We start from the raw sequence: 22867 nt of genomic DNA, 5'->3' as shown, positions 1-22867 counted from the left end.
CATGTACATGCTTCACCCAAAAGTGACTTATCACTCTCACTCTATGACATGTATCACAAATATACGTACATATACTCCTTAGACACCATATACTGTAAGCGGTTGCATATATCTTTCAGTGCCGTTGCCAGGGCACGTAGCTGTTTGTTATTCCCTCACATCCTCACTGGCTCTGTCAGGCAAACAGGGGTCACACTCTCATCCTGTCCCGCCGACACAAATGGAGCGACTGAAGGAGTTTGCACGGACCGCTACAGTTGTCACCAGGTCAACAGTCCGTGTGTACTGTTGCACTTACATCCCCCATCTGTGGTCCTCGTGTATGTAATGTTGGTCCTCGACTGGCGTGGAGCGGTGAAATGAAATCAGCCTCTTGTGGCCATCTTTCAGACTGACGCCCTGTGTGGTGGAGTCACTGCTGTCAAGTGCGGCACTCACACAGTGTGTCAGCAGGGACCACTTCATTAGACTGAATAACACACCATATGCAGCACTTCAATGCAGATTACTGACGCTTTTCCATCACCTTAGTGATATGGAACTGAAATAGCAACATTCCTTGCATCAGAACACTTCAGACGACTTTTTAAACAGTGTTTTTAAAGAGTGGATTCAGACATGCTACAAAAGAAATGGTCTGATTACACCACAGTTATGATTAATTTTATTCATCTTTTAAATCTCATTCATATCAATAAGACACTTCCTCACTTTTCATACTTCATTGCCTTCTTCATACAAATTCAAACCAGCAATGCAGTTTAGCTTCAAGCCATTTGTAAAACAATGCAATTTCAACTCCTTCAGCTGCTTCTTCATAAAATTAAAGACAGAGATACAGTTCAGCTTCAGCTTTTGAACATACCTCAAAATAGTCCACATATTAAATACATTAGAATATTATTCTACTTTTAAAAAACGTAGTTTAGCATCATCTCTTCCAGAATTCTCAAATGCTTTCTGCAGTTGTAAGTACTTTCTACCAAAGAAGTAGACCCTAATGTTGCAAAGAAACATAAAACATAAAGCACAACATCAAAGTAATAATAAAACATACCCATGTCTAGTGGCAGTAATGTGCCAAGAAAGATAGGAATGAGCCAACAAAGGCAGAGTGGAAGAAGACTCAGCTAGCTAACATGGATGTTTCACTAAAATGTTAATAAATTGGCCACTTCCAATTGTTTTGTAAATAATAAAATGCATTCAGTGTAACTGAATGCATTTGAAAGAGGGCAATTTGTGAGTAATACAATGCATTCAGTGTAACTGTTGCCTCAAGCATATACAATACTTCATTAGGTGAGTTGGTTCATAAGAAAAGTCCACGGGGTACCTTTAATGTGTGTATAATTGAGTTGCATATGTGTTGGGGAACTTGTTTTCTTCATTTGCTCATTTTTCATGCTTTGAATACACCCAGAACAATGTTTCTGTTTTAGATTTTTATTGTTGTTTTTTTTTTTTCCTGTGTTTTTGGTGAACTGGTTCTTCTGTGTAAGTCATCTAACTGGTCGTTTAACAGGAGAAACCCCATTGTAACTGACCCACTGGTGGCTGAAAAATCTGTCAGCTTTTTCTATCAGAACAGCATCCACTAACATGAGATACAGAATGTTATTTTAATCAAAACAAACAGTTTAAAATACACATTTCAGAGTTGGCTGAGGTTTTATTCACTTTTGATAGAGCAGCCAAAAACCAGCTTTATCTGTTAGTTCCCACTCTGTTCCTCTGAACCTTTTATTTGTAAAGTAGGTCTTTTATACGCTCTCCTCTCTTCAATGTGAATGCTCCCCCATTCAGGCAGAACCAGATGAATAGTTTCAAAGGACAGTGGCAGGGCAGTGTTGTTCTGCAGATATGTCCATTTTCTTATTGAAAAGATGTTGTATAATCAAAAGAATAGAAATCCTTTCTGGCTTGGGGATCAGAACAAATAGAAAAACTACTTTAATTCTTCTAGACAGTGGTACAAATTTACAACTTAATTCAAATTACATTTATTCCTATCCAGGCCGGCATGCTTATTGTTCTTCAAGAGCACAAATGTATGGGTCAAAGTTCACCAAACTTGACATGAACAGTATATATTATATATAATATTGGCCATTTATCATGTCCAATATGTAGCATTTCATTGATTATCAGAATACTTTTCTTTTAAACAAATACATCAGTTTAAAAATGTGTTACTTTAGTTCTGATGCAGCATCCTCTTGCTGTCTTTAGTCACTACTCTGTGGTAAAACTCCCACCCACAACACTGATTAAATCTGGTATCTAGTAACTAAAGTTATCAAATACATGTAGTGGAGTGAAACATTTTCCTCCAAGATATAAAGATATAAGATATAAAGCAGCAGAAAATTCAAATACTCAAGCTAGGTATACCTCAAAATTGTTTAAACCTTAACTTTTAAGCACATGCCAATGGGACTTGAAAGACAATATGTTTGGTGTTTTTTTATTTATTTATTTTTTCTAGACAAAATAACACCTTCAACATTGAGCTGCAACAAACCTAATGTAAGCAACAGCCCTCTATTGAGAAATTTGAGTAGGACTGTTGTCTGGTGGAAGTTTTGTGACAGCAAAACTGCACAAGGAGGAGGTTGAGGTTGATGGATCAACAAAGGTTGTGACTTTGACTTGGGAGGCTGCTGCAGTCTTGTGTAACAGTGATGCACCAATCAGAGGTTTTTTTATACCGCTCTCATCCGACCAGTGATGAGAGCCAATCCGTGCAGAAAATATGCACTGATCGACCACTCGAACCCAACCCAAGCCACAAACTATATGCATTATATTAGCACAAGTGTCAGTGACTGAGAAAAGGACAAACATTCACCCTCCAAGGTTCTGATCCTGCATGGTGGGAGCAGCCAAGCTCTTCTTTGTCTTTTCACTTTTTCTCTCTTGGCCACAGTTGTGGGAAGATCTTTCTTTCAAACAGTGTTATTTATTGTTAAATATCAGAAAACAAGAAACTCTTCACTATAGACATGAACTCTGCCTCCCTCTTTCTCGTTCTCGTCTCTCAAACAATGTGTGTGTTTGATAGAGAGAGCGCGTGACAGATGAGAGGAAGAGAAATTTATTTTGTTATTAAATTATTAATAACTTATATAGAACACTGATTTGTCACTTATGGACCCACCTGCCCAGACCTGCAATGTTGTCTCGTAAGCTGTCTGTTATGCGTCGATTTGTGCTTTTCTTTTTTAATTGTAAATAGTTGAAAATGTCCTATAGCTGGTGCTACAGCAAACTAATTGCTACATCCTCCTTTACCCAGTAATATATTCAAGATGATCAGTGCTTGCATGTGACATTGTAACGATTTCTTTTTTCATCGTATTTCCACTAAAAATCAGATTGCATATTTAGAGTTTATCACGTTTTTTACACTTTATTCTCTCATGTAGCGTAGATCATTCAAGTAAAATGAAGCTCTTGTACACATTACCATAAGTCCTGTATGTACGACATGCTGTAAGCCCTTGTTTTCACCTACACTGTCAGGCTGAGTTGTTGATGTTGACACATTTGTGTGTGTTTTCTAGGGGTCAGCCTGCTGGTGCCTCATGGAGCTGTAGCTGAAAATATGTCCTGGGATATGTACATGGTGATCAATCAGGGAGAGGCAAGGTGAGGCCAGAGTTTACCCAAATACCATTTCAGTCATCTGTCTGTCTGCCAGTCTCCCTCTATCTTATCATCCATCTCCCTTGACTCTCCATCCTCTGTCCTCACTGTCCTGTTTCTCTCTAATCATTTACCATCCTCTGTTGCTTCCATTACAGCGACAGCATTTAGCGCTTCTCAAGACTTACTTTGTTGCCTTACTGAAGCAGATTATAAAATTTCAAATTTCATCATTGGTGACTTAATTACATCAAAATTTGAAATCTGTTTTCTTTCCATTTACTATCTGTGCCGTGTTCATCTTAATAAGCCTGTGTTATTTATGATCAGGTGAGTGTGACATAAAATATTTTCATGTTTTAAAAACAAATTTGAGGATTCAATTGTCTTCAAAAACGTAATAGGATGGCAGGGCAATCTGAGCATGGTCATGTACCATAATTAAACTTTGCTTACGAATTTCCTTTCATGCCTGATCTAATTTACTTTTCACTTTTAAAGAATATCTTTGTCAGAGGGCAGCACGGTGGTGCAGTGGTTAGCACTGTCGCCTCATAGCAAGAGGGTTCCAGGTTCGAATCCCGGTCTGGGCCCTTCTATGTGGGGTTTGCATGTTCTCCCTGTGCCTGCGTGGGTTTTCTCCGGGTTCTCCGGCTTCCTCCCACAATACCAAAAACATGCACATTAGGTTAATTGGCTACTCTAAATTGCCCCTAGGTGTGAATGTGAGAGTGTGTGGTTGTCTGTCTTTGTGTGTTGGCCCTGCGATTGACTGGCGACCAGTCCAGGGTGAACTCCGCCTCTCGCCCGTAGTCAGCTGGGATAGGCTCCAGCTCCCCCGCGACCCTGACGGATAAGCAGTATAGAAAATGGATGGATGGATCTTTGTCAGAAAAATAAAAATAAAATAGAAAACCTTTGTGGTCCTCTAGTGAGTGTGTGGATGAGCAGAGCTGTGTTAGCTCACTGCTATCAGTAGATGGTAAGATGAACAGTGCACCAAACTGACAGACGTAGATAACAGGAGTTGTTTTAAATAAATACTTCCCCTTTATTTAACTTTATTTAATTTTTTTTTTTTACAACGATGAAAAAAATCTTTAGACCGTATGTTATTTTACCAGCTTAGAACAAGCTCCCTTGATATTAAGTAATTGACATGCAGCACTGTCTATAACATGTAGAGCAGCTGTACAATGTGGATGTAACTAAAGATAGATAGATACTTTATTGATCTGGAGGGAAATTCAAGCAAATCTATGAATAAAACAAATAATAATAATAATAATAATATTAAAAGGTTCCTCTCAGAGCATTTGAGCATCATCTCAACTTGCCATCCAGCTGCTGACAGGACACTGGATCTGTGAGCACTCAGTCATGCACTTCATGCACATCTGGTGCAGCACACTTAGGTGCAGGAGTGCATGCTGCAGGATTTCTCAGTGACGTAAGAGCTAAAGTTTCAATTGAAATTACACATAAATTCACTGAAAGCCCAGTTGTCCCAGTTTTCCATTCAAAGACAACATGCATTTGTGGACATTTTATGGGACTTGAGACATGACAAGTGTCTAGCCAGTGCGTGAATATATACAAAAGAATGTAATAAATATGCATGGATGTACGTGCTTTTCGAGATCAGATCTTGATAAATGTTGAAGTCAAAAATCTGTTTGTAAGATAGGCATCTATTCAGGTTGTAGGATTGTTTGAAATTGAGTTTGTATATGGATTAGAACATGCAGTGTGAGCCTTTAGAATTATTTACAAAGCATTGTAGATATTTGTAAATCTTACTTTTCATTTAGACAAAGAAGATACATTAGGCTTTAGGCACACAATATTTGTTGCTAAGATACATTCATTATTGGTTTTGGACTTGGAGACACTAAGGAACATACATTACAAAGAATATCACCAGATATATCCTTCAACAGCTGCCGATTTAATGATTCACTGATAAAACTGATTTAAAGATCACTTGATAATGCAAGTAGTTATCTACACATTTAGATGTTTCCAGTATGAGCAGGTGGCTGTGCTTTTAATGTTCAAAGTATACACATGTGGCTTAAGAGTACAGGTTAGTGCTAAAAACAAATACAGTTAACGTAGAAAAAAAAATACTTTTAGTAGTGGAAAACAGTAGAATTGGTCAAGTATATGAATTGTGGGGAGTTTCAGTGAAGTCATCATTAGTATTGGCCCTAAAATAATAAAACAAACAAACAACAAAAAAAAAAACCCTACTTGTGGGAAATAGTCCACACAGAGGGTTGATGTGACCCTCCTTAGCTGACCTGCCCTCACATCTCTATGTGTTTACGGGCAGGCTGTGTAACAGATGGGCCCAGCAAGCACCATCAGCCTATCTCCCAGTCCCTATAGAGTCCTCTAGATGTCATGATATGGGTGTTCATTTCCAGAAACCCCTCACAGGTGGTAGTCTGGGCTTTCATGTCCCAGCTGCTGTGGAGAAACTCAAGTTCGCACTGCGTGACCCCAGGGGGCTCTGCAATAGAGTCCTTCATTTAGACGACGGACTCATCGGAAGCAAAGTCAAACCTCCAATCCTCCAATCTCTTTTTCGTGCCCGCTACTCTGCAGCTAGTCAATATGTAGTTATGTTCTCCACTCGGTGTCAACAACATGGCGCTCAGGGAGAGAGTCACGACCCAGGAAGCTTGTTTAAACGATGATGAATGCAGTGATGAATGGAGCGTGGTGCACTGATGGACATGAACCAGGCGGAATAGAAGACGCAGACGTCTCCCGAGGCCTTTCATCTTGGCAGTTCGAGCATTATGTATTCTGATCACAGCTAGGTAATGACCCTGAGATGGACTGAACCTCTCTCCAGGGGGGTTTTGCACACTCTTCCCCACGGAGAGCCACAAGGGTTTCCAGTTTCCTCTGAAATGTCACTGTTTATTCATACAGCTCTGCTTGAACAAAGTCATGAAAGAAAGGAGAATCCACAAAATGCACACATTAGCAGGAAAAATGACAGGGTTGTGGATTAACTTGACACAGCACTGAAATAATAATATGCAAACAGCACCTGGGATGACAGGGTTTTTGTTCAAAGCAGCCTTTCAATTTTTGATTCCTTTCATAGAATTATGATACATGATACATGATGCATATGATATCCACCACCACCTGCAACCCCCCTTATATTGATAGAAAAATATACACAAACACTGACATGCAACCATACACCACCATCAAACTAGCAATTCTTATCATAATCATAACTAAACTTAACAAATTCGTTGATGAGTTAGATGCAGAGAAGAATTTCAGTGTATGTAAAAAATATACCGACAATAAAGGTTTGAAGTTTAAAGTTTAAGAATGGCAGTAGATAAGCGGTTTTGCCCCTTTTTTTCTGAACAGTGATTGAGGGTTCAGACCCAGGGCTGGTCTCCCAATGATGACTGTATGGCTACAGTGTTGATATCACAAATCACTTGTTTTTGCAGCAAATCCTCTTTAGGCAGTGTTGTTGAATTGTATAGTGCATATGTTATCCGCGATGCCTTTATCAGTCTTTACAAGGAGGGCTAAGCTGCCTTCATCTCCTGTTATAGATTCTTACCTGCCAGCATAAAGGGTCTCGTTTCTCCCACTGCTTTATTCAACTTTGAAACACTTCAAAATATCTCAGGCTCTAACCTGACAGTATTTGGTTTGGACCACAGAAGTGCTTTTTAAGTGCTTATTTTTTTCCTTCCCTCTGTGTGAGCGCAGAGTTGTTTACTGTAGACACCCATATTTCTGCCCCTGGTCTGTTGTGCTTGTCATCTCGCCAGCTGTCAATCACTGTCTGCATCCTGGCAGGCCAGGGGACATGCAGAGAATTGTATCCTTTCTTTTCCGCTGCAGCGTCCGGCCCCAATCCTCATCCAACCTACTTTTCCACACCCCAATTGAGTGCCATTAAAGCTTCTTTTTAAAAAGATGTGTTCTTGGAGCCTTTCAAAGGTTCTTCTAAATCTTTTTAAAGGTGTAGTTTTGCTTAGGTCAGACATCTTCCCCTTTGTGTCTGAGGTTTTATGAGCGCTTTGAATTGTGAGATAAATCCCTCAACCTACTGAGGCAGAAACAGCTTTGTCCTGATAGGAAAAGAGCTTTTAATGAAGAAACTAGTTTCCATATGTGTGCTGTATGAAAGATGCCCAGCTGAACATCTGTGACATGGCACTGTATGTTATGTATTGCTGTCTAGACGCTTGCATTTATTCAATCAGAGGAAGACAAATTCGCAAAGTGCACTGCAGTTCTGTAGAGGTTGAGGGCTAAAATGATAATATACATGGCTGTCAGTGGAAGTGCAGCAGTGCATAGGTGTGACATGGCTTCCTGCTCGCGTGCCCGGCCCTCCAGTCAGAGTCCAGGCTCCCCACAACGGCTGACCCTGCTGATCTGTGCTTCTGGAAGTGGCAGCTCCTGCTTTAAGCCATCAGCTCTCATGGTCCACAGATCTCACAGGTCTCTGGGTGGACACATCCTTCATGGTTTCAGTTCAGAGCGCACAACTCCATTTCCTCACCAAGGTGACAATCCACATTTAGAAATAAGAGATGTCAAACTTCAGACAGAGATCCATCTTGATCTGAAATGTTTGACTTCTGCAGCGGTGAAAGAATTCATCTATCCATCTAAAGTATGTGGAACACAATGACACCCCCCCTACTCAGCTGTTATACTGGCTGGCTCTAATTTTATCAGAACTTACTTTTAATTGAATTTTGTTTAATTTAATTTATTTTATTCCTCAGATTCCAGTCTTTTTCACCTGTATTGTATTATTTAGCATTTTGTAACGCACTTTGTCACACCTTGGTTTTGAAAGATGCTGTAGAGGTAAACTCTGAAGTAAACAACAGATTTGTATTTACTGTTCACATACTTTTTACTATTATTGAACTACACTTCAGAATTTACTGTACATTCTGACATAGTGACCATGGTCTGTATTTAACTCAACTGCATAAAGAGGCTTTATTTTCAAACAGCTTTCTTTTAGAATCAAGTCTCTATTTCTAATCATCCTTGTTTTAATACACATATTTTACTAAGTTGTAATGCCACAAGTTTACATTTTGGATTCACCATGATTTTAGTCAACAGTTTGCAGATCATCTAGAATTAAAAGGCTCTTCCTTTAGGAATGTGCTCATTAAATTTTAATGCATTCAGCCCATTAGATTCTGTACAAGGGAAAATGTTGGCCTAGTAGTGGTGCTAGAAGGTCAAGGGATTCTTCCTCTGAACACCATAGGTATTAGTAGCAAATGTTTCAAAAATCTGTACAGTTGTTGAGTTGTGTTTCATTAAACATTGTGTAAAGAGAGGAGCTGGCAGCCTGGTAGTCATCCCTTAATATTTAAAACATGTGCATTCATACCTTTATTAAAAACTTGGAAATAGCTGAGGACTTTTAGTTTGAAAAAACACTTGCCTGAAAGCCCTACTGTTTTGTTTTGAATTGTCCCTTGAATTTTATGTTTTTCTTTACATGAATTAAGAGATTCCCTTCATGAATTGATGCTGAAAAGGTGCAAATCGATAAGTGCCTAAAAAATAATATGGTAATACAGGGAATGAAGAGTTTCACAATGAAGGGAAAGGAACCCCTCTTGATACGTACATCCCCCCATTGCTAAAATTAAACTTATCCCCTCACCAGTATCGACTGGCATTGCAATCCCAAGACCCTACCGCCTTCAAGATAAGATCTTTATTGATGACATGTTTGAAGGTTTTATCCCATTATTTTGGAAAAGGAATGGGATTAAACGCAACAGTATGGTAATCGTTTTGGGGGTTTTTTCAATTTCCTGTTGAAATTGACCCATGACTCAGCCAACACACACTCACACACCTTTATTGACCATTGACTATGGAGAGTGACTGTTAGGTATTCAGACTTCTTACATGTGTACATAGTATAGCACACTGATAACTCTATCAATGACCTGTTCTAGCTGGGATGGAGAAGCCTCTGAAAAAGCAGTTAAACCACAAGACACCAAAATTCTCCATCCTGTAATATTCTCATCAATATTAATAGCAGTTGTAATAAATATTTATTTACAGCTCATTGTTCAAATTAGCCAGAAGTTGGCCCTAACTGTCCAACAATTTAGTTCAAGATTGTTCTGTATGTGAGTGAAGAATCACTGCAAGAAAAACACACACCAGTGCAACAACATGTCAAACATACCACTGTTTGTTCCCTACTGAACAAATGCATGAAGCATTTATTCAACTTGTTCATTGATTTCAGACATTATTTTTAGTTATCTGATTAGCACACTCAATGATAAGTGAGCAAATAGCATGGTGAGGTATTTCAAGTGATTAGCCTTGTTGCTTCCTCCCCTTTCAACAGTCAGTTGGCTTGTTGTACACCGAAGTCTGGGACTAGAGATGAAGTGGTATTAAAGTTAGCTGAATATTCATTATGATGGCATTATAAATCAAGGTACAATGCTTTGTGATGTTTTTCTGAACAGGTCGCTGATTAGTTTAAGTTATTGTTAATGTTTTACAAGGCTGTTCTTTCAATCAAGTCACTTTGTCAGTGCTTGATTACTGAAGTTGTTTTGATGAATGCTTAGCAGTTAATGCTTTGCAGCTAGTGTTGACGCTAGCAGAAGATAGATGTCGTAAATGATCAAAGTGGGAGAAGTAGAACTTCATGTCTTTGCTGGATATTGTAGCGATGTACCAAGCTTCACCTCTAGATGCCTGTTTGATTAATGAATCCATGCAGCACATAAGGTCTCTGCGTTAACATCAAAATGGACAAAAGCACAGTGGGGCAAACAGGTGGGAGACTACAAGCAAATAAAGGTGAGGCTAATGGAGTGTACACATGTGCATTTATTAAGTCTGCTGTCTCCTCTCCCGGCCCAGTCTGCCACTTTGCATGACTCCCTAGGTCCCTGAGGAGTGAGTCATCAGTCCCTTCAAATAATGCAAATCATTTAGCTCTACAAGCCCTATAGAGCCCTTCATCGTGATGACAAGTGGAACTGAGAAGAATTTACAAGCTTTAACTGCTTCTTTAAGGTTGCTGGACTCTCGGGCCCAAGTTGCATGAGGCTACTTAAGGAGCAGCTAATCTGCTCCTTGCCTACACTTTACATTAAATGTGTGATCAGGCTCAGAGCTGTTGGCTGAGGGATCGAGAGCTCTCTCTCTCTGGACCAGTCAAGAGCAGGGCTGCTGTTGACATAACAGAAAAACTGATTGTGAGCTAAGAGACATAGTGAAGAGGGTTAGGTGGTTGTGCAAGGAGATGGCACCTATAGGGTCTAATAGCTGAAGAAAATGTGGATATCAATCCGTGTCCTCAAGTTAGGTGTTGAGGCAGATTTCAGTTCAGCTAAACTACTATAATATTCAAAAGCAGCACAATGAGAGAGTATTTATGTATTAGCAAGAGCTTGTTTCCTCTGCGTCATGACCTCCCTGTGACAAATCACTGGCATGAAGTGGGGGGGCTTTTTATTCTTTTTATTGTTAAGAAGGGTCACAATTCAAGATATTGTGATATTATTACTCTACTGAAAGCATGGCCTTGAAGATATACATTTGATAGTTTTAGCCTTACACACAATGCTAAGTGGTGCAAATTGAGTGGAACACAGCATGCAGCAGAGGGCTGAACCATGTGTGGTAGAAGTAGGAGGATACACTGTTAGTGTAATGATAAAATTATGATTGACTGTATTTTCTGTACATGAATAACCTACTGCATGTATTTTATCACAATGTACTGTATATCACAAGAAAACCAGGATATTGCAGGGGTTTTTTTGCCAGTACTGTGCACAGCTAATAGCCCTGTGCTCTTTTTGTTTGAACTAGAATATGCACTTACTTCTCACGGTCTCACCTGATGTTGTTACGGCAGGTAAAGTGGCTGAAGAAGGATTACAACACTGGCATCTAGCTTTAAGGAGTTTAACCACAAGACAAAATGAACTACAAATCTTTGTACGACTTAACTGTTAACTAAAAATCAGTGCTTCTGAGAGTCAATACAGTATCACAGAATGTGTGATACTCAAGTGCAACGATATTTTATTGCACCCTCATCTTTGAGAACCTGTCCTTAATAATAATAATAAAAAAAGATTTAGATGATCATACTAAACTGTTTACAACCTGTCAGATCTTCTGATTGATCATGTTTCTTGTCCCCTTTAAACTTTGTTGTAGTGATTTCTTTAATGGGTACAAAGTAGTTTGCAGATTGTATTGACTCCTATCCACAATTCTCAACCTGTCAGTTTTAAGTCATCGTGTGGTCTAGTGTACTGTACCTTAAACTTAAAGCTGCTGCTCCCATGACTACTATAAATCACTTCTCATTCACACAAGGAAATGTTAACAGATCAACACACTCAGATCTCTGATCTGTGATGACTGATGTGAGCTTAGAGAGCTTTGTTGAAGCGTTGATCTCCTCTGTCATGATCCTTCCTGCCCTTTTTTTTTCTGAAAACCTACCACTGCTGCTGCCACCATCCATGAGCAAGACCTGTTTGTCATAAGCCGCTTTTAATGAGCGCGCTTCAACTCACAAATCACACTGACTTTTTCACCTGTGCTGGAACAAGTTCCAGCAGCCTGGCTGTGTAGAAATAACTTGAACTTGAGAAGCATGAATGTTAAAGAGCTGTATAATGGGCCCGAGTTGATAAATAGAAACTGTAAAATATGGAAAGTGATGGGAAGATCAAAGCATTCAGTGCGACTGATCTTTTGAGTGAAACATTTATTTTTATCTCAGACTATGGATCATCAAGTGAGATTTAAAAAATATCAAAATGTGCCGGGACGCATGATTTAGTTTTAAGAGTAATGTCATGCAGGATGTCCTGGAATGTATAAAAAGTATAAAAACAGCGACCAAAAGGTACAGTTGCAGGATGTCTAACATTAGGCTGATGTGTCACAACAGCGTCTTTTTTTAATGCTGGATCCATCCATAGGTATCCATTACAGTTTCTTTCTTTCTGTTGTTTGTGTGTGTGTGTGTGTGTGTGTGTGTGTGTTTGTGTGTGTATGCCTGCCATCGTGTGTTCAGTGTCCAAACACTGGAAGGCTGTGAAATCCTTCTGGGCCCAGAGGTGACATATGGTCCTCCAGGTCTGGACCTCTTCTGCCCAGTGGCCATGACCATCGCTCACTGCGCTGAGGTGGATGCCGAGAACTGGAACATCCAGCTCAAGAGGAAAACCCAGGACAGCAAATGGGAGGTGAGAGCTGCAAGCCCCAACCTGTCAAGTACAGTACAACCCATCAAGGTCTTAGCTTGGCTCGAACATGGCGCTTGGCTCTCCTCTGTTGTCTTTTCCCTCAATGGCTCTATTCATTTTTTGTAGCTAAATGTCAGCAGAAATGAAGGCAGAGTAAACTCACCAAGCTTCATTTTCCACTGTGTGCAGTCCACAGCCTGCTGCACTTCAAGATTAGACTATGAATGATATTGAAGTGCAAATGCATTGATTTTGTCGACAAAGTTAACACCAGAAAAGATAAAGATTTAATAAGAACTAAAAAGTATACACACGATAGAGGTGCACTGAATCTATAAACACTGGCTTTATTTTGTATATGAATAATGGCTGATACAACTGTATAGAGTGTAGTGACAAATGCAGATAATTAACACCAGAATCTTCCCTTCACCTCTTGTGAGGTTTTCAGCTTTTGAAATATATAAGCTGTCATTTGTAGAATGCGAACTCTGCAGGCTCCAACCTTTAAGCAACAGTGCCCTGTTCTCCTGGAGTTTTAGCCACTGTCATGATGCGTTTAAGTGCTGATAACTGTAATCCTTGATGCTTATTGAAAAGCATGCAATGAGATTTAACATGTGATTTGATGTTTTGATGGTGATTTAACAGCTGTGTGAATATTTGAATATTTGTATACTGACAACAGTCAGTATAATACATTTGAATGCCAGCAGAACATGCCTTTTTCTCTGTATAGAAGTTGTTACAGAAATCAGACCTCAGCACCAACAGTAGATGGCATTTAACATCAAGTAAATGGTTGATATTTACCTGGTTGTTTGCACCCTGATCATCAGGCAGTTATAGATACCTCACCCTTTTTTTCTTTTTTTTGCCAGCCCATACATTCTGTGTCAGACAGTGTGTTCTGGGAGTGGATATTAAGTCTTGTTCCTTGACATAAGATTCCATGGGTTGTTGACTCTGTTTTCACCCTCTCTTCACTGACTTTTATGACTTTTATGTATGTGCTTTATGTGTTAAAAGGTCCAGTTACTCAGTATGACATGTGACTGGGGAATTATGTGTGAATCTGTTGTACTGTTGGGGCTTTGTTGGTGAGCTGATTGATCCAGACTGATGCTCTCTGTGGGTCCAGAGGGTAACATAAGGCCACATGAAGGTAACACTACTAGCCCAGCAGGAGGAAAATAAAGAAACAATTACAGCATGTAATGGCCAGGAAGAGGCATGGCTGCTGTCACTCAGCGTGTGTGTGTGTGTGGTGGGGAAGGGGGCATATAACTGGCCATTAGACAAGGGAAGTATTGATTAGTGGGTCAGGAAGACATAGCACGGTAAATTTAGATGTGAGGCAGTCAGGAGGAGAGTCATGGAAATTGTTTCTGTGCTGACCACGACTCTCCATTTGCCTCCTCGAAGCCACCTCTCTCACACACACACACACACACACACACACACCGGGTACACCATCAACACCTAACTCAGCCAAGCGGTGTGACTCTGACTAGATATTTTGTGTTTCTTGTTAGTTTCGCTCTGATGCTCTGGAACAGGACACGTTGTATTTTCCCAACTCTTTATGTGTTTGTATTTTCATTCCAACCATGTCATTGTTTTCTTTTTCTTTTTTTACTCTCAAGTGAATAAGATTGTTATTTATTCTTTTTTTAATGGTCTGGATGAAGTCACTACAGCTTAATCCCTAACCCAAAGGCATAACAAGGCCAGTCGTTGTCTTCAATTTGCATTATTTGCTTGCATCTTGGAGCAGTAACCAGCAAGATGATAACAACAAAAGAGAAGGGTGGTCAGGATAATAAATACCACAGTTGCCCCTGGCTGTTGGTGGTGGTTGTCAGTGCTTAAAAAAGCTTGTTATTTAGAAGAAGATCAGCTGTCCTGAATAATGTTTTTCTGAGCAATGGAAATTGCTGCCATAAAAATATTCAAGAGCTGCAGGAGCCTCTGCAGAGATGCAACAAAATGGACATTTTTCTTCAGTTAAAGCGACAGTTTCTTTCACAGAGTGTGTAGAAAGTTTGATTTGGTACCCTGTTACCAATAACAACTTCAAAACCTGAGTTAAAAGTCTTTTAGTCCTTGCTGCAATGAACTTTTCTTTGTATTTGTGGAATAGTAATAGTGATGCTCAGAGCTGGCATTCAGATTCAGGTTGATGTGTTTTTGATGTGTTTGCTAGAACCCATGTTCAAAGTACGTAGTCATAGTTTCACGTGGTCCCACTTGTCGTCTATAAAACATTAAATTAGTCCTAAAGCACATACGCAACTCATCATGATAAATTTGTAGCGTAATATGCTTTGGAATCCAGTCTCTCGTTCTCATTGAACATTTGCTGATGCACCTCTCCTGTGTAGCCACAGCATACATGGTTGTGGCTCTCTTTAGCTTTTCTAAACCTAACACTGCTGAACCTGGGTCAGATAACTCTCTGTTTTCTTAACAAAGTATTAATAAATGAGACACTTATTTAAAGTCAAAAGTAAAGTAAGTACAAAAACAATCTCTGGATCTGCTGTTCTGGAGCTTTCAATCATATCATAAGATCTTTCACCGCAAATGGAGTTGCCTGGTTGTCATGGTAACATACATTTGTTCAAATTTCCATTTTGTCTGAGTACTTTGAAGTCCTAATCGGCTTTGCAGCTGCTGTACCCAAGGTCAAGAGTGCAATCTCAACTAAAATATTGCAGTTTCTGCTGCCAAAGTAGAGTTTAGTTTGTGCAAAACATGGCCTGAATAAAAGAAAACAATCTCTGATAAGGTCCCAAATCTTGAATTTTGAGCAAATTATTAGTATTATTTTACATATTTATTTATGCTTAAAAAGCTCCTGAAATGTGGGTTTTATATCTTTCTCTATAACAAATCAAACTTTGCTAAAAGATGCCAGTGAAAATAAACTACCTTCCTGCCATGTTTCTCCTAAAATAGCTGTGTGTTTCAGCACAAAACATAAACAATAAATAAATCAATCAATACATCAAAACAGGTGAGACATGCATGCATGGCAAGAATATTTAAAAGTAATTAACAGTAAGAAGCTGAAGTTTTAGCAACAGGCAAAGAATATTAAAGGCAGTGAAGTGCATCATTACAATAAAATAAATCAAATTATGCATATCTCTGGGTATAAACATTGTCGGAAACTTTTGGCATACTGTAAGTAGGCAAGCCAACAAAATAAATAATAAAGGTTTAACTTGTATTTAGACATCCTAGGAGAGCAGAAGACATGTTGTAGAAGTGTTGCATGTTATATCAGACACCTCCGAACACACATCCATATGAGATTATCATAATTTATCCACTTTGCATACAACAAAATTTACTCAAGTCAAATTCAAAGGTGCTGTAGCATGGTAATACGATCATACAGGGCCCTTCTACATCTACAAGGTGCTGACATCAGATTGATTTTAATCTTCCTCTGTATCTTACGTCGTATGAAAAGTAAGTGGATGCCAGAAAACAGAAGTTGCAGGTAATGCTCTCTTTCCTCATATGTTCCACGTCCGTCGTTGCAATCTTTACCGAGATGCTCCCTGATGCTTCTTAGATACCACGTCAGCTCTGTTCAGGTCATTCAATCAATGTCGTTTTGATGAGCTCTTCCACGGACTTTTGCACTTGCTGAGGTGTCACCGCTTTCTGTAAATTTGTATGTCTTTTCCTTCTCTTTTGATTTCAGTCTCATGTATAGGGAACCTTGCTTTTTCTAAGCATTCTAAGTTTGCTTTTGTGTGACAAAGAAAGTTATTTCTTTTCATTGTAAGAGGACAATTTCTCAAGATGTGCAAGTGTTGCGAATGAGCAAGGGAAGGAGACCAAAGGGATTAGGATTAAATGCAAGATTCATGCTGCTTTGAGATTTTATACTAATATTAAAAGGGCACAGAGATGCTCAGGGTTTCCTGGTTAGAAATAATGACTTACCATTGGGGTCAAACCTAAAGAGAGAGAGACAGAGGAGAATTTTGAAAAAGTACAGTGCCATTAAAATACCCTTATTTCCACTGTCATTAAAATACACACTACCCACAGTAGAATCCAGAGCACTCTCAGCCATGCTGTATTATTATTCAGTACCATATTGCAGTGTGTTAAGCTGTGCTTATGAGGATGCAGAAAGCATAAGTACAAAGTGCATAAACATAAAGTATTCACAGAAGGATTCCCAACACCTGAAATGAATATGACTGAACAGAGTGGCAACTTTATGTCGCAGCTCGCTGAGTGGTACAGTGCCTGATTGGAATGTATGAGCTGATAAACTGTATTCGCCAGCAGAAAATGAATTGAGTGCAAATTTGCGTTTATACGTTTTTGTACATTTTTTTCCTCATTAGTTGTGATACAGTGCTGGTCAGCCGCCAAGCTAGCCAAGATTGACTGACTTCAAACTCAGTTCTAAGTGCACCAACCCTTTAAGCATGGTAGTTTGCCACGGAATAAGTTGGGACTTATTCTGCATTTCTCTTTTTTGTCAACAAATTCCATAAATTGATGAAAATCAACAATGTTTCTGTCTTCAAATGTACAAGAAAATCTAAAATATAGAATTCTCAGACTTAACTGAATCATACCACTGACCAAACTTGTAATGTTTTCTTAAGGAACTCAGTGGAACTTGAAGGGGAGGACACAGAGAGAAAAGAGAGGGGACGCCGCTATTCTAAAAACAACATAAAGTTACTTCTTGTAGTTTGTCTTCTGATTTGATTTCTTTTTCAACATAATGAACAGCAGCAATGACTGTGACTATTATCTTATGGAGGACTTGCTACTTTCAAATTCACACTCCATTTATGAGTTCTAACTCAGTCAAATCGGAACACAGACATAACATACATTTTGTTTCATATTCAGCGTGACTTGTCAGAGGATATGATCAAATCCTCCATCTTTAAAAAAGATGCTACTTCCTTCTGCACAATGATACATTGTAAACAGTAACTGCTAATATCTAATTTGGCTTGTGTTTAGGCTAACATCTCTGGCTGGAGGGTTGTTTACTAAAAAATGTTAAACTATTCCTTTACATTTTTAAAATAGCTCTGTAGTCTACTTAAACTGTAGTTAACAACTGTAACTTGAACAGACAGAAATTGTTGATTTGGTTGGTGCTATTTTCAACTTTAGACATTCACCACTCTTATGAGCTAGATGGTGTATGTGAATAAGATTTATCAGTCTTTTGTTACACAGACAATACCAGTTCTTAGCATCAATTCACAGGTTTTGATGATAGGAAAAAAAAATTGAGAAAACAGTCTCCTTTCAAAGTCGTTTTGCATTTCCAGAACAATATGGACCTTGTGTTGAGCTCATTTTCTCAACTGCTGTTTCCAAGCTGAAACTTCAAGAGAATGACAGCACATTAATTATTTTTAGGTTATTGCAGTGCTCTCTCATAGGTCAAAACAGATGTTAGAATAATTTCATAAGGCAAAGTTCTGTTTCATCTATTGTTAACATTATTCTGAAGAATCCCAGCAGCAAGTGACCAGGAGCAGGTCATGCAAGACAGGATGGTCAACAACTTTTGATTGCCATGCTGCCAGTTAACTTGTGGTCATTTGTGAGTAAATAAATACTGCTCCTCAGGTTATGTTTTAGCATGCTGTTTGGTCTCAGAGTTCCTCATTAAACTGTGTAATCACATGTATTTCATGGATTCTATCTGCATGTAGGACTGAGGCTGCGACATACCCTGTGAGGATATTGTGACATGGATTGGCTAATGACAGTGAGATATTTGAAGGTGGATCTGGTGGAAGTTTTAAGGTTTAACTGAAATTGGTAACCTGTCACTTTTGATCAACAATCACAAGGAGCATTTGAAAAAGCATTTGTTGTAATGAGCTCACTCGTTTATTGTAAAAATACAGAATGAAGGTGTAGCACTTTTGGATATTTCCTCTAGCTTACTTCCCATTAGTATAATGAAACTCCCACTTCCTGCTGGGTTGTTGTCCTCTGCTAAAGGAAAGGAAAGGAAAAGGAAGAGACAGTACATTCAAGATTCCTTCATTCCAGTTGGAAATAATCAAGTCTGCTGGTGTCATCTCATAAATAAATAAACTTGGTATTGTCCATAATGACTATTTTGTGTTCTGCTGTGTACTAACACCATCACTCATGTAGGAAATGGTTTTTCACATTCTCAAGCAACTGCTTACAACTTCTGTGGGTTTTTGCTTTGTGATTTAAACCTGTGTTGTGTTACCTACACTATTACTCAACAGCAGTGTACCACAACTCAATCATAATATATTTTACACAGAGGTTCATTTGCAGTTTTATAGTCTTGATAGGCATGGACCTCTGGACATGAATATTTAGTTCTTTAGGCCGTGGAAACATACTCTGTGTGCTAAACACATATGTTAACACATGTTACCATCATGTTCTGCATGTTCTCTGTAGGTTGGTGAAGCCTCAATCAGTGTGTAAGATCTTTATCTTACACACTGATTTATCTTATCTTGTTTATTTCTGATGATTGGATTTTGTTCCAAGGTTTTACCCATTGACCCATTTTAATTATTGAATCATACAAATTTCCTCTAAGGAATTAAAAAAGGTTTTCATTAACTAGAGAAACATGAGATGTTTCGTTATCATTTCAGAACAGTTAAGTTTGTGGAGCCTGAAGAGGTGCTAATTTTACTGTATGTAGTGAATTTGGAGATACAATCTGCAAATGTTAATACGTACATGATAAGCCTTTGGACTTAACGTAAACATATACATGGTATACATTTATACTGTATATACAGTAATGAGTTTATTTCCTTATTAGTATTGGTAACCTGTACCTGGAACCTGGAACCTTTACTATTTATGTCAGAATAATTGACCCATACATTGCATTTTGCATACAAAAAATCCAAAATCACCCCAAAATTAAAAATACATATTTCATGTGTTTCTTGTCTGGACTATTGTCGTGCCGTATGTAACATAATGTGCCTCTGCTCATGGGTGAAAGGCTAGGACACCATTAATGTTTAAATCCCACTCTGTCACCAGCACAGGCCTCTCGTCCTTGAGTAGATGGATGGTTCTTTCTTTAGTTTGGTAGGAGGAAAATCATTCCTATTTCAAAATGCTCATAACAAAATCTCTGGATTATTTTGAGTAACCAGGTCATGATTTCTGGAAGGACACATTGCTGTTGATTTATTATTATTATTATTATTATTATTATTATTTTATGTAGTAAGTTGCAGAAGACAGACAGAACTAGTCAGTTTATAATGGTATTGGTATTTTTAACATAATAAGTACAAGTACACTTAATAACATTAAGTGTACTTGTAAACTCTTTATTTTACATGTACTTACAATAGTTGTCATTAAAAATTCAATTGTGGATCCTGCTGTTATTTTTGTACAAATGTTCTCATAGATTGATTTTATGACATAAAAGTGATCAAAGTGTTTCAGTGTCATTTAATGAAAGTTTCTCTTGCATAAACATTCAGCGTAAATTGCATGGTCTATGTAAAATGTACATAGTGCATCAATACTATGAAAGAACCAAAATGTCCTCCACTGATTTTACCTGATGAAGTTCTTAGAACCTCCACAGTCTTAAAAAAGTGAGTAGAGGCAGTTGATAGTGTGCAGGATTTATGATCAAAAAAAAAAAAAAAATTCTTTGTCCACCATTTTATCCTCAGCAGTAAACAGAATAAGAATATAGTATAACAATATCAAATTAATTCAAAATAAATTGTGCCTTTATTCAGTATTTTCACTATTAGAAATGCTTTAAATCTTCAATCAAAATATTTCTTGAAATTGAATCAGAAGTGAAAAATATGGGTTATTTAATGCAATATGTTTTAGTTGGGAGTCACAGGCTGACATTAACCTACCTATGCCTATTGGGTCCTCATTGCTATTTCCTTTGCTCTTTAATGCAGGAAGTGATGTCGGTGGAGGAGGAGTCCACTTCCTGTTACTGCCTGATGGACTCGACGTGCTGCCACCTGCTGCTGGACCAGCCAGGCTCATACGCCCTGGTTGGCGAGCCGCTGACTCAGGCTGCTGTCAAGAGGCTGAAGTTGGCTGTGTTTGGGAACATGGAGGCCGGCTCCATGAGCTACAGCCTGCGGGTGTATTGTGTGGACGACACGCCACACGCCTTTCAGGTGGGGAAAGGATGCTGATCAGGATCATTATTTTTCACTTTGTCTGTCCAACAAAAGTTGAGTTATCATTTTGAGCTTCACTGTGCTTCACGGTTCTCATTCTCAGTTATTCTTAAAGAGGATGTGGTCATTAATAACAGCTTAAGTAGCAAATACTTTGGCTTCCTTGAGCCAAGTCTGAGATTAATGACTGATTGGGCAGCTAATTTAATGCTAAACTAGTCTAATATTTGCTTGTGTACATCGCAAGAGTATTATTTACTTCTTTTAGAAGACGTGCAACAAAAAAGTGCAAGAAAATAGAAATAGAAAAATATCCTCTGCATTTAACTGATCCTTAGTTGAACACACATGCAACACCCAGCAAATTACATGCACACACACAGGAGTAGTAGGCTGCCACTGTCCGGCACCCGGGGAACAAATTGGGGGTTAAGTGCCTTGCTCAAGGGTACATCAGTCAGCTAATGGAAGGAGGGAGCATTTTTCTCATTAATCACTCCACCACACCCAAATTTTTCCTGCCTGTCTGGTGGGGGAATCAAACCGGCAACCCTCTGATCACAAGCCGCTTCACCAGCCTCTAAGCCACGGTTGCCCCTAGTGCTTGAGTTTCCTGTTTACCTTGGAAATTACATTTTTTTGGTAGTTATTTCTTTAGCTGTACTTGCATGTCATGACCCTAGCATTATGTTTCAAACTTTGTGCTCCGCTTTGTAATTCTGTGCACACTGTCTACACATAAGAAAAGCTTATGGCGAGTCATTTGTACTTTTCCTGAATAGTTCAAAGGACCCTGTAATGTGAAAGATGTTACTGGTGTTGCTTTTACTGACAAACCTGCAGGGAATTACCACCTGACACTCCACTTCCTCTCAGCTCTTTGGAGCTCTTTTAGCTTCTTTTAGCTCATTGTTTTGGTTTTTACAGTCAACAACTTTACCGCCTTATTTCCAGTTTTCAGCAAAAATAAATTTTAAAAAATGCTCTGATAATCCCAGAATAGACTGCCTGCCCAGTACCAAACAGCCAATAGACTAAGTTAAGCACAAACCGGTGAACTCAGTGGAATATGTAGCGGCTACAGAGCCAGACATTTCCCTCAGGTGTTGCTGGAGTATGAAAACAAAGCCTGATTGCAGGGTGAATATTGGACTTACATGAATCAGGTTACATAAATGACTGTTGCGGTGTCTTGCTCCAGTTTCCTTGTTACTCTGGATGATCCACAGAACACACTGTCAATTTCTCATAGGGACTGTTTCTTAGTCCTACGAAAACTGTTAATGAGGTTTGTGGATTATCAAGAGTAAGTGGGACATTATTTCTCGAAAGACACTTTGCTTTTGAATGTCATTTCTCAAAGCTGTGAGCATCACAAATCAAGTTCTATTTATCTCAGTTGTACTGGGTTGAAGGCAGAAATCTCAGAGGCAAATCACAAAATAGGAGCAAAAACTGTCCACATGGCTTGATACCAGTAGAGCTACATGAGAAAATTAGTTTTTGTTTAATCACAGTGAGAGAGAAGTGACTTGCCTTGGCAGTCACTTGCCTAGTGGCTTTACTATTATATCAATTTTTTTTTGTTTTTCTTTTGGTTTTGGTTTTGTTTGAGAGAGAGGACAGCATTTCTTACTAATTTCACCAACAGTCCAGAATTCAAATGGTCAAATTCAGCAGTTTGTTTTTTTTTTTTTTTTTGTTAAAAAAAATGCATCACAACTTATGCTGTTTCTGACCTCT

The 22867-nt window shown here is 38.7% G+C and overlaps 1 protein-coding gene across 2 annotated transcripts in view; it reads left to right on the top strand.

Annotated features, from left to right (window-relative positions):
• unc5db (unc-5 netrin receptor Db) overlaps nucleotides 1-22867 on the top strand; it is a 161876-nt gene that overhangs the window by 124676 nt on the left and 14333 nt on the right. For both annotated transcript variants that reach the window (XM_046386154.1, XM_046386153.1), the window contains 3 exons: nucleotides 3567-3651; nucleotides 12761-12932; nucleotides 20894-21121. In XM_046386154.1, the coding sequence (XP_046242110.1) occupies nucleotides 3567-3651; nucleotides 12761-12932; nucleotides 20894-21121 (485 nt within the window). The remainder of the gene's footprint in view (nucleotides 1-3566; nucleotides 3652-12760; nucleotides 12933-20893; nucleotides 21122-22867) is intronic.

The sequence above is a fragment of the Scatophagus argus genome, chromosome 4 (genome assembly GCF_020382885.2).
Source record: "Scatophagus argus isolate fScaArg1 chromosome 4, fScaArg1.pri, whole genome shotgun sequence".
Taxonomy (NCBI): Eukaryota; Metazoa; Chordata; class Actinopteri; family Scatophagidae; genus Scatophagus; species Scatophagus argus.
Note: the sequence above shows the minus strand (reverse complement) of the source record. Positions and strands in the feature narration are given on the sequence as shown.